Source organism: Ochotona curzoniae, unplaced genomic scaffold, assembly GCF_017591425.1.
Source record: "Ochotona curzoniae isolate NIBS_2020 unplaced genomic scaffold, NIBS_Ocur_1.0 contig_3819, whole genome shotgun sequence".
NCBI classification, from domain to species: Eukaryota; Metazoa; Chordata; class Mammalia; order Lagomorpha; family Ochotonidae; genus Ochotona; species Ochotona curzoniae.
In genome coordinates this window covers 58,662,201-58,675,359 of record NW_024466004.1, presented here as the reverse complement: position 1 = coordinate 58,675,359, position 13,159 = coordinate 58,662,201, and the positions used below count along the sequence as shown (strand labels likewise).

The 13,159-nt window shown below is 39.2% G+C and overlaps 1 protein-coding gene across 3 annotated transcripts in view; it reads left to right on the top strand.

Moving 5' to 3' along the window:
• Positions 1 to 13,159, top strand: part of REV3L (REV3 like, DNA directed polymerase zeta catalytic subunit) — a 164,082-nt gene that overhangs the window by 33,655 nt on the left and 117,268 nt on the right. Inside the window, exon 1 of one of the 3 annotated variants that reach the window (XM_040983898.1) lies at positions 11,989 to 12,604. The exons of the other annotated variants lie outside the window; for them this stretch is intronic. Within the exon in view, the coding sequence (XP_040839832.1) occupies positions 12,574 to 12,604 (31 nt within the window). The 5' untranslated portion in view covers positions 11,989 to 12,573. Of the gene's footprint in view, positions 1 to 11,988; positions 12,605 to 13,159 lie in introns of those variants that run through there. 3 annotated transcript variants of the gene reach the window in all.

Below are 13,159 nucleotides of genomic sequence, written 5' to 3'. Positions count from 1 at the left end.
CAGGAGTCAGGAACTTCTTCCAGGTCTCCCACATGGGTGCAGGGTCCCAAGGTCTTGGGCCATCCTCTGTTGCTTTCCCAAGCCGTAAGCGGAGAACTGGATTGGAAGTGGAGTAGCTAGGATGGATACAAACTGGCACCCATATGGGATGCTTGCCTCAAGAGTGGAGGATTAGACTGTTGCACCATCGTGCTGGCCCCAAGAATATATCTAAATAGGTGATTTATTTGATGATTTGACAGATTTAAAAGAGAATTGGGAAACAGGAAGTTGTCTAGAAATGCTGGAATTTGAGGCTGGTGTTGCAGTATGGCATGCTAAATGATTCCTGTGATTCCAGTCTAGCATTTAGGTGTTGATTAAAGTTCTGGCTGCTCCATTTCTGATTCAGCTTCCTGCTAAAGCAGCAGAAGATGGCCCAAGTTTTTAGACCCCTGCATCCACATGGGAGACCTGAAAGAAGCTCCTGGCTTCTGTCTGGCCCAGCCCTAACCATTGGGATCATTGAGCCAACAAACAGAAGATTCTTTCTCCCATCTTCTCTCTCTGCCTTTGAAATAAATACAAAACAGTTTTAAAAAGAAGAAGAAATGTGGGAATTGAGAGAATGTACCTCCTGAGACATTATAAGATTTACCAGGAGAAATTGGTGAATGTAAAATATTTTCACATTAAGATGGAATCTAAGGCTTAAATGCTTAGGAGACATTATTGGAGAAGAGCCAAAAATCTGAAGTCAGCAATGGCAGAAGTAAGAATTAGGATGGAATATAGACAATGTTGCTAATTCTGTAGTTTTCCTTAAAGATTTTAAGTGTATCCAGTTCAATTATCTTTATTCATTTTTTAATCTGTGAGGCAGAGCAAGCATTTCCATCTGCTGGTTCAGTTGTCAAATGCCTGCCAGGGTCATAGGCAGGCGTTGAGGTGAGGAGCCGGGAACTCAGTCCAGGTCTCCCAGATGGCTAGTAGGACCCTAGTCATGGGAGCCATCACTACTGCCTCCCTGACTTCTCATCAGTAGAAAGATGGGGTTAAGAGCAGCCTAAGCCAGGTACTCCTTTATGGAACACAAAAATTCTTTCTTACTAAAATACATTATTGCATTCTTAAAGCTTTATTGTGGCAATTTTTCTAAAAAAAATCACAATACATCTGTGATCACAAAGAGAATGCTTCTTTATAAATTAATTTATAATTTTATAACTAAAGTTATTTTATAATTGTGTAAATTATATAATTTATATGATTATTTTCTAAATTAGTTTTATATAATATGCATATTCCAGTTTTCTTTCATTTTATTTGAAACAGTATGTTGGTACAGTGAAAAGAACAACAGATTAACAGGAACTTTGGGATCTTTTGATCCTAACTCTTTCCCAATTTACTGGAATTTTAGGCACTCAGTCTCTCTTTCTATAAACAATAAATAAAATGAAATTGGAAAGACAGGCTTTTAATAGTTAAATACACAATGAACTCAGTTTTCCTAATTGTTGATGGACATTGATGCTGTGGCCTACATTTGACTATTATAAAAGAATATTGTAGTGCACATTCTTGTACATGTTTATAAGGTATATGTGTGGCACTCTAACTTCTGGTCTGTGGTGTATATACTTCTTCAGTATTGTTTGTTTATTTATTTGGAAAAGTGGGGAGGTCTCATCCATTATTTTTCTTCCCAAATGCCTACAGAGGCAGCTGTTGGACCAGCCCAAAGTCGGAAGCCAGGAACCCAGTTCAGATCACGAACTGCCTTCCAGGGTGCTCAGTAACAGGAATCTGGAAGTGGGAATGGAGCTGAGACTTGAACCCAGACATTCCTGTTTGGGATGCAGATATCTGTAACTGCTAAGCCAGTGCCCACCTTCCTGTAGATGGCAGAACAACTCCCACCTGAGTGACAGGAGCCTGAACAACTGAGCCAACTCCTGCTGCCTCTCATTGTTTACATTAGCAGGAACCTGGGTCCTAAATGGGGATGAAACAGACTCTTGCACTCCTAGATGGGATGTGTATGTTTCAAGTGCTGCGCAAATCACTATAGCATACTACCAACCTTTGCGTTTTTTAATTAATTTATTTGAGAGATAGCATTCTCCTGTGTCAGTTCACTACCCAAATGCCGGCAACAGCTGAGGCTAGGCTGAGCCTAAACTGGAAGCTGGAAGCTCCATTGAGGTCTCTCTTAAGGGTGGCGAGAACCCAACTCTTTGAGCCATCACCGCTGTCTCCTGCTAGAAGACTTTAGGCACTAGGCCACGGTGCCGGGGCACATACTTGACTTTTTATTTCACTCTTGACTTTGACCTAAGCAGCTCGAGGTGTTGTGGACATATGGGGAGTAAACCAACTGGTAAACACTTTGTCTATCTCTGCCTTTCAATAATGTTTTTTTAAAAACTTAAGATACTATATTAAGTACATTGTTACATGGTAATAAAATGTATAAATGATTTTAGTGGCTAATATGCCTAGGTAGAGAGTTGTTGGTTATAGGATAACTGTATGCTTAACTTTTTGGAAAAGTACCAAACTTGTTTAAAGTATGTTCACCATGTTAAAAGTCTACTAGCACTGTGTGAGGTTTTATAATGTCTTCATTGCCTCTGTTATTGTCTGTTACTGTTGTCGTCGTTTATAAGTCTCCTTGTCAGCATGAAGTGGTATTTCATTGTTTTGATTCTGCATTTTTTTGCTGGGTGCTGATATTGAGCAAACTTTCACATATTTACTGACCTTCTGTGTATCTTTGGGGGAAGATGTTCAGATCCTTTGCCAATTTAAAAGTTATAGTTTCTTTTCTTATTAAGCATATTTACTCTGGATACAGATTCTTTATCAGATATAATTTGCAAGTATTTCCATCCATTTTATGGGTTGCCTTTTCACTTTCCAATAGATGGGTTAGAAAAATAAGTTTTTAAAGAAGTTTCTTTTACTTGAAAGGCAGTTACAGAAAGAGGCAGAGACAGAGATCTTCCATCTGTTAGTTCATTTCCCAGCTGTCTACAATGGACAGGCCAGATTGACCCCAAGAACCTGGAACTCCAGCTGAGTTTCCCATGTGAATCACGGGGGCCCAACAGTAGAGCCACCTGCTGCTTTCCCGGGTACATTAAGCAGGAAACTACATTGGAAGTGGTACTGTGTGGGATGCTGTATTACAGGCGATGCCCCAGACCACTGAGTAACATTAGCTTCTTGTTCAGTAAAATTTTAAACTCTGTTGATATTTGGCTATTGTAAGGTGTGGTTGAATAGTTTATTGGGCTCATATATTAAATATCAGTAGTATGTATGTATGTATTTTTAAATTGCAAAGTCAGTTATATATAGACGAGGAGAGAGAGAGATCTGTCTGTTGCTTCATTCCCCAAGCGGCCAAAACGTCTGGAGCTGAGCCAGTCCGAAGCTAGGTGCCCGGAGCCTCTTCCGAGTCTCCCACACAGGTGCAGGGTCTCAAGGCTTTGGGCTGTCCTCAGCTGCTCCCAGGCCACAAGCAGAGAGCTGGTTGGGAAGCAGGGCCGCCAGAATACAAAGTGTGTGCAAGGCAAGGACTTTAGCCACTAGGCTATTGTGCTGGGCCCACAGTAGTTACTTTTGAAAGATACTTATGCAAATTTGACTACATGACAATTTATTTTAGTATTATTTTAAGTTGTCTGAAGTGAGTTTTCAAATTGTAATCAGAATATTAATTTTAAATATGTATTAAATTATTGATCTTTTAAATTAATATAAAAATTAACATTTGTGTTCATCTTGCCAAAACTGTCTGAAATTTTAAAATTTCTTGTATAAACCATACTTTTATTTTCAGCTATGGTTGATAAACACTCACTGTTTCAATGATGTTTAGTCTGAAACGTGCACATTGAGGCTGAGACTTGATACTGCTGTTAATTTCCTTCTTTAAGGATAGTCTTTTTAGAAAAACTGTTGGGGCCAGCATTGTGTAATGGGTTAGGCTGCGACTTGCAATGCTGTCATTCTAAGTTTGAATCCTGGCTGTTCCACTTCCAGTCTAGCTTCCTGCTAGTGTGACTAAGAAAGCAGTGGAAGATGGCTCAAGTTGTTTGAGAGACCTGCATGGAGTCTCTGGCCTCTGACTTCAACCTGTCCTACCCCTGGCCATTGCAGCCCTTTGGGGAATGAACCAGCAGATGGAAGATCTCTCTCTCTCTCTCTGTCTCTCTCTCTCTCTTCCTCCCTCCCTTCTTCCTACTGCCTCTCTCTCAAAATACAGCTTTTTTTATAAAAGAAAAGAAAAAGATTATAGCATATTATGGTATGGGTCTTTGAGCAATACCCAAACTGAGTTTCATAGTATTTTAAAGTCAGTGGAATTAATTGATTTTCTTTGTATAACAGTAATAACTAAAAATTAAATTACATAGGAATTTTGGATGTATCATTCATCAGATTCCTGACATATCAGTCATAACTGAATAGGTATTCTATCTTACTGTTCATTCCATGGTGACAACTATTCCATCTGGAACCTTGGGCATTCACTCCCATCTAGTTCCCTTATACACAGGGGAGAATGTGAGGAACATTATGTATCCTAATTGTTAGTATTTGAAAGGAATTACGGGGCCTGGCACAGTGGCGCAAGTGGTTAAGGTCCTTGCCTTGCACGCCTGGGATCCCATATGGGCACTGGTTCTATCCCGGCAGCTTGGCTTCCCTTCCAGCTCCCTGCCTGTGGCCCGGGAGAGCAGTCGAGGATGGCCCAAGGCTTTGGGATCCTGCACCCACGTGGGAGACCCGGAAGAGGCTCCTGGCTCCTGGCTTTGGATCAGCTTAGCTCCAGCCATTGTGGCTGTTTGGGGAGTGAATCATCGGATGGAAGATCTTCCTCTCTGTCTTTCCTCTCTGTATATCCGCCTTTCCAATAAGAAAAATAATAAAAATAAATCTTTTTTTAAAAAAAGAAAGGAATTAAGAGGAGGAAATAAGAAGAAATCAACTTTTCTGTTAGACTCCGTTGAATGCCCTTTCTAGGAGGCACTCGGTATGAAAAAGACATTCTGTAGGCCAGTTTTCCAACCGTACATTTTCATTTTTCTGAACCCACCTGTGACTGTTCTGCAGTTCAGTTTGATTCTAATATTGACTGTCAGAGTTAATGGAGACTGCATAGGGTAAGGCTCCATCTGGCAATACCGCTGCTGCTCCTTGAGATGTTAGTCATAGAAGAGCTTCAGGCTACCTGTATTTGACCACAAATTTTAGCATTCCCCTAGCCACCCTCTCGTGTTTAATAAATTACTAAAATATAACAAAATTCATGAAAATGCTATATTACAGTTTATTATAAAGGGTACAAATGAAAAGCTAGGTGAAGAGATACACAGAGGACAAGAAAAGTCCAATGTAGGGAAGCCTCTGTCCCTGTGCAATCTGGGTGCAAAATCATCCCAGTTTACCACCATGTTCATCAACTGGGAACTGCTCCCAAACCTTTTTGCTTGTGAATTGCTAATCAGTTTCATCACAAAGGCACAGTTGACCAAATATTGGCCATTGGTAATTGGACTGAATTTCAGCGGACTCAATGGGAGATGCTTTTGTATAGAAACTGAGATCAACTACCACATGACAGATTTATGTGCCACTCCTCACACAGCGCTAGACTGGAAGCATTAGCAACATTTGTGTTCTCTTGTTTATTCTTGTCATCTCTGTCTCGCTTCATTCTCCTCATTCTATATTTATGGGATTCCATGTATTGACAAATAGGACATTTCAAAACGGCTTATGGAGATTTTGTGTTAAAGTATGTTTGGATTCCAAAAGTTTTGATACCCAGGCCTAATGCTTCCATGATAGCATTTTCCATGAATTTATTCAAAGGTTCCTTGGAGTATACTGTGACATTGTCATTCCTTGAGTTTCTCAGGTATGCAGATATTTTTTTTCATCAAATCTGGGAGATTTTCTTTTATTATTCACTATTGTTTTTACTTGTTGCTTGTTTTTCACCTCTTAGAGTCACATTATGCCTGTATTGGTGTGCTTAATGATATCTTATAGGTCTCAGAAGCTCTAATCATCATTGGGCATTCTTTTTTCTTTTTGTTCCTCAGAGAATCTCAGATGACCTGTTTTCAAGTTTACTGATTTTTTTCCCCCTGCCAGTTCACATAGCAAGGTATCATCAGGGTGTCCCATAATTCAGTTCATTTTTGCACTATTTATGAAAGACTCAGATGAAAAACTACATTGAGGAAACTTGTAGGGCAAGGGAACCAGCAAGAGGTGAGAGAGCGTCCATATCCTCAAGGTCATACCAGCCTCAGGGACCTCCATATGCTCACTGTTCCGGAAATTCTCCAAACCAGTCCTTTGGGTGCTTTTGCAAATCTGTGATTGATCAGCTCAAGCTTCAGTTTATTCCCTGGAGTTTGGGGATGGTGGATCTAAAAGGTCTAATTAACAAATATAAATAGATAGATAGATAGATAGATAGATAGATAGATAGATAGATAGACAGACTTTACACAGAGAAATAGAAGGAGATTGTTCATCTGCTGGTGTACAACCCAGTGCCCTCAATGGCCAGAGTTGAGTTGATACAAGGCTAGGAGTCAGGAGTTTCTGCTGGGTGCAGGGTCCCAAAGACTTGGGCCATCCTCTGCTGCTTTCCCAGGCCATAAGCAGAGAGCTGGATCAGAAGTAGAGCAGCTGAGACATGAACTAGAACCCAGTTGGAATATCAGTACCACATGGTAGAGGGTTAATGTGCTGAGCCATCATGCCAGCACCAAGAGGTCTAAAATTTGATGACATGGTGGTTCACCTGGCTCATGCTATGGTTATCCAGGAGCCCCAACTACAAGTCAGTTAATTCATTTTTCACAATATTTCGAGTTTTAGGAATGATATGTGGGAACCAAGGGCAGAAAGCAAATAATTTCTTATTATTTTTTTAAGATTTATTTTTTTTTTTTATTGGAAAGGCAGATATACAGAGAGGAGAGACAGAAAGAAAGAACTTCCATCCACTGCTTCACTCCCCAAACAGCCACAGTGGCTGCAGCTGAGCTGATCCAAAGCCAGGAGCCAGGAGCTTCTGGGTCTTCCATGTGGCTGCAGGGTCCCAAAGCTTTGGGCTGTCCTCTACTGCTTTCCCAGGCCACAGGCAGGGAGCTGGAAGGGAAGCAGGGCCACCAGGATTAGAAACGGCACCCATGTGGGATCCAGGTGTGTTCAAGGCAAGGACTTTAACCACTACACCATCATGCCATACCCTGCAAATTTTTCTTTTCAGTTATTGTATTTTTCTACTTTAGAGTTTTTTTTTAACTTTATTGATATTTTCTTCTTGCCTGTTTTTGGCTCAATGTGATTCTTTTATTTCTTTGAAGTAGTTATGATCGTTGATTTAAAGTGTTTTCCAGTGAATGCAGCATTGATTTCTTCATAGACAGTTTGTTTTGACTACATTTTTTCCTTTTTTTCTGTGTATGGATCATATGTTCCTGTTTTTGCACTTAACATATTTCATTGAAAAGTAAATTTTTAAAATTTTGTAGCAGTTTTTATCACATTCCTCTCTACCCTCAACATTTTTTTAAAGGTTTATTAATTATTTGGAAGTTAGAGAGAGAAAGAAAGAATGAACAGAGATCTCCAGTGCACTGGTTCAGTTCCCCAAATGGCAACAACGGCTGTAGCTGACCAGGCTGAAGCCAGGAGCCCAGAATTCATTGGGATTTCCCACACTGGTGGCAGGTGCCTAAACACTTGGGCCATCTGCTTTCTCAGGTACATTAGCAGGCAGCTGAATCAGAAGTGGAGTACCCAGGACTAGAACTGGAGCTCGGCTGTGACGCAAGTATCACAAGTGGCAGCTTAATTGCTCTTCTCTTCCCCCAAGATTCATTTTTGTTCTTTGTTGTTGCTGTTACTTATTTCTTTTAATAATTTAAAACACAATTCTAGATCATCTTCCCTCTTTGAAATTTTTGTTTAGCTAGCTTTATGACTGACCAGAGACTTAAATGCCTTGAACCAATAGATCTGTGAACTTTTGCAAAGGTGCCGAACAAATGTTGAAACAGAACTTTAAGGTCTCTTAGAGATGGAAGACTAGGGCATTCTTAGGTCTTCTAGGTACATACACAACTCACACTTATGCATGATCTGACTTCTGTAGACTGTGTCAAAGCTTTTCAAAGTCCAGTAATGACATCCTATTCCTTGGTTTTTCCTTTCAAGGTTTTGGCTAACCTCTTGTTATCCCCGCTCATAAACTTTCACTCAAGCAGCTGCAGTGTTCACTGATGGTTCTCCACAAATAAAGCTGTTAACACAGAAAGAGTTGTGAATCAGCTGAAATGAAGAGAATCCCTGAGAATGGAGCATTCAATTAGATGACACATTGAAGAGTTCGTTATCAGGGACTTTGGGGAAACTCCAGAATTGGTTTGGGCCCCTACTGGCTGCTTAGATGTTGGTTTTCATAGTTGCTAGAGCTGCAGCACTTGGGATTTGAAAGCTTTTCTGGGGCTGTAGAGGCAGGGATCAGATTGGGACAAATTACAATGTCCCAAAGCTTGCTTCTTTTGACACTTCAGCTGGTTTACTTGAATATTCACTGGATTCTTGAATAAACACACGTTAGGTTGTTGCAATGCCAGAGTCCAGCTCCAGCTGAGTTAGGAATTCCAGAAAGGTGTGTGGATTAGGCATAAAGAGGGAAGAAATGGACCATTACAATTTCATGATCATAATGGACAAGTGCAAGAAAGCTGTCCCCTTTATTTATACAGAATACTTCACAAGCTCTGGCACGCACTTTTGACGTCATTGTCAAGTTAGGGTATCCAAGAATAATTCTGCCATTTCTTTCACCTAAAAACTCTAGAAGTTCCTACTACAATTCTTATTCTACAACTCAATCTTGAATCAGTTAAGGGAGGAAATGTATCACAAAGAAAAGGAGAACCTAAAGATCAAGGAAAGAATGAAACCCTAAACAGATCCCTTGATTAGTATAAGGTCAAGACAGCTGAGACAACGGGAATAATAAAAGGCCCTTTGCAAGACCTTATTATTGTCATTAACCTCCAAGCTCACATTGATAGAAAAAAGCCAACTCCACAGCAGCAAACAATGCCTGAATGGGTTAGAATTCTTCCTCAGGGTGGTTGGTGTCCCCCACATCCACTGCACGGACCCCAGCATTGCAAGTTTTTAGTTCTAGAGTTTTTTTTTTTTTTTTGAGGAAAAAGTTTATTTCAGCAGGTTTTTTTGGTTTTGTTTTTGTTTTTACCCAGTGTTCTTTGTTACCCTTTATGGAAGGGCAGATATTCAAAGGTCTCTTTCTCTGCCATTCTGGAAGGGTCTCTTCCTACCCAGATATACTTGTATCTGTATCCTGCTTCCATTTTCTGATCCACTCTTTCAGTATTTTCCCAACTCTTTTTTGTTTTTAGACTTGGAGAGGCAGGGGATAGATCTTCCATCTGTTCTGTCACTCCCCAGATGGCCCCAACAGCCAGCACTGAGCCAGACTGAAGTCAGCAGTCAGGAGACAGAGATTCCTTTAGGTCTCCCATGTGGATGACAGAGCCCACACACTGGGGGAGGGGCCATTTTCCACTGCCTTTTCCAAGCCATTCACAGGGATCTGGGTTGGACAGGGGGCAACCAGTACATACGTTAGCACCATATGGCAAGGGAACATTACTGGCCACACCTTCACCTATTCTACCACAGCAGCAGCCACTGCTTGCCTCTTACACTTTTCACTGGACCTGTGAAACTGGTTCCAAAGCTAACATACTCATATTCTCAAATTTTCAGTATTATCTCCCATTCTTGCTTGTTGGTGGCCCAGTTAAGGGTGCATTTTTCCAAATTCCATACAAATCAAAATAATTCCTTAAATGTTATTTGTCATATTTCTGGCCTATTTCCCATCTCTCATCTGTTCATTCTATCTGAGCAGTCTTACCCAGTTGTTGCTTATGCTTGACAAATTTTTCTCTAGCCCAGTTACCTGTTGAACACTGTATCTGTGTAACTGTGCTTAGCAGAATTTCCACTTGGAAATAATGTAAGTTCAAAAACAGGAATCACCTAATCTTCCTTCTCAATTTTCTTTGAAATACATTGCCATCCATCCAGTTGTCCAGACAAAAATCTGAGAGTTGTTTTTGCTTCTTCCCTTATTCTACTTCTTAGTTGCATAGTTTCTTGCTTCCACTCCTTAAATCGTTGATTTTTTTTCTCCATCTCTACTGACGTCACTCACCTAAATTCCTCTGATAGTCTCCTAAACAGATCTTTGTACTGTAATTCTCTTACCAATGTCTCTACGTTGTATTCACAAGGAGCTTTAGAAAATGTAAATCCAGAGGTCAGGTAATGTATTCTGACACATTGCCTTTCTCCTGGTACTATTTCTGCTGATCATAATCTTGCCATGTTCTCTTTCTGCCTGCAGTGTGGTATGTATACTAGCACATTCTTTGCCACAAAATCTTACTTAAATTTGAAACATCAGCTTAGATGTCACTTCCTCTGAGAAGGCTTCCTAGAGTCTGAGTTAGATATGCATGTTGCTGTAGGATTTTGTGCTTTTTGTAGTACCTGTCATGCCATATTGTGCTCGCCCGACTAATCATCTTTATGTCCAAACAGACTTTAAAGTCTGAGATCAGGGACTGTGACTATGAGCAGCCTGTGACGTAGCACTTAACATTGGGCCTCTATAAATTGTTTGATAAATAGAGAACTTAATGGCTACATCTAGGAATGAAGGAACCAAACATATGCAATACTATACAATAGAGTATTGAAACATCTGGTATTTAGGGATTCAGTTGCAGTTAGTAAAGTGGGATTAGCAACTTAAAGCAAAAGTTTTGTGTACTTTACTTGAATAGATAAAATGAGAAAAAAATGTGAAACCATAATGCATTGCTCACATAAAAGAAAATGAAACTTTGCTCTCCATATGCACATGCATGAGATATATGTTTCTTGTAGAGTTAGTGATTGTATTTTCTTTTTTAAATTTCTAGGTCATTAACTTCTTCCTATCTGCTTTTCACTTTTATGCATGGACTACAAAAAGTTCATAGAAAATGGAATTAAAAGATATTTATTTTGTTGCAAAAAATTAAAATCCTTGCATAGGTGTTTTTTCAAAATACACATTTTTCTGTGAATTTTTTGGAGATTCATTATATTGAAAAACAAACGATCAGAAAGAAAAGATTACCCATTACTTAGTTTCCTATATTTTATGCAATTTTATAGCTCATTTTGGCCTCACCGTAGATGTGTCATAAACATCTCATGCTAGGAAGTAATCTTCAACACCAGATGCTGCTTAAGTTGGCAGACTTGTTCTATAAAGGGCTTGATTGTATGTATTTTAGGTATTGAGGGATATGAGGTCTGTATTTTATCTACTCAAGTGCCTGAAGAAAGCAAAGACCATTTCAAGTGGGTATTATATACCCCAAAAGAACTTTATTTAAAAAACCAAACAGCAAGCATGCTTTGGTCCCAGGGGCCATAGGTTTGTTAATGTGAGTATGCCATAATGAATCAGTTTTGGAAATTGTCTTCAGTTTTTTCTACTGTTTTAGTAGTATTGTTTTAACACCTTAATATCTAAATCTTCATTAATTGTCTCTTAGTACAAATTCTGAACATGTAATTTAATTTTTTAATATTTCATTTACCATGTTTTGTTTCAGTAGTATAGTTATTGTATAGAGATGTCTATTATTCCATTCTGTGAATATGTCATCATTCCTTTATTTATTCTGTTGTTGAATGTTTTTATGTATTGAAGAGGCAGACAGACTTACCAGAGAGCTGCCATCTGCTGGTGCTCCCCGAGTGGTTGTAACAGGCAGGACTTGGGTCTGTCCACTGCTTGGAGTCATGGAATCAGTCAGGTTTCCCGTGTGGGTGGCAGGGACCCAGCTGTTTCAGCCATCACTTGCTGCCTGTTGGAGAGCACAGTAGCTGGAATTTGGAGATGGAGCTGGGAATCCCAGCATTTTTCACCTCTCAGCAGATAGATGCCTTGTTCCTGGAAATGTAATTTGTGAGTCTAAGATTACATCCTTGTAAGTTTTTGTTTATTTTTTAATGAAAACAGATAATTTAACACTTATTTTTAACTGTGACTGAGGAATTGTATGAGGATGGCAAAGAAAGATGGAGTGAAACATCAGAAAGAAGCCAAGAAGACCACAGGGAAACAGATTGAATAAATAATAGTGATGTAAAACTTCAGATGTTCCAGAAATAAGAAAAAATTCCATAAACACAGCCTTTTCTGCTCACATACTGAGTTTTCCTGCTGTAACTCTAGAGGTTTATTTAAAACCTGTGTACACTGAGTTTGAGATTTAGGAGATAGGGTTTACAAGCCACAAAATAAATAGTTCTTATTCACTGAAATACTCAGACTAACGTGATTTTGATTGTGGTTACCAGTCAGTTTATATTCAAAGAAAACATTAAACTTCTCTTTCTAGATGATGCTAGCAAAGAACTATCAGAGCAAGGATTTACAGAATACAATCCATGGAACATATATACCTCCTGTTACCTTTTTGTAAGTGAGACTTTATTAAGACAAGCACGTCCGTTTACTTCAGCTGTCTAGGGCAGCTTTCAGGCTACAGTGGCAGAGTTGTACAGTCATGTGATGGGAAGTATGGCTTGAGAAGGCTAAAATATTTACTTTCTGCCATTTTACGTGAAGAAATATGTAGTATAATTCATTTGTTGAAAATGATTCTTAAAAACAAAACAAAAAACTAATAATTTTGCTTTAAGACAGAATAGCAAAAATTTTATATGCTCCATCCAGAGGCCAAATTTTAGTCCTTAAAATACAAAACAAATGCTGGAAAAGGTTATATAATTCTGAGTTCCATGAAAGACCATATTCAAAATATTCACATATTCATTGCTAAATAGGTACGTGCCTTAGTTATATAAGGCCTACTTAGGCAAAGTTGAGAAGTAGCCACCTTCCAAAGATTTTGTCATAATGTGTTCAAAATCCAGCAGTCACATTTTATGACAAGTTTTGGTGATGATTTTTCTAAAACAACTGTTGCAGCTTCCAAATTAGGCAAAACCAGTCAAATGGGAAAATTGAAGC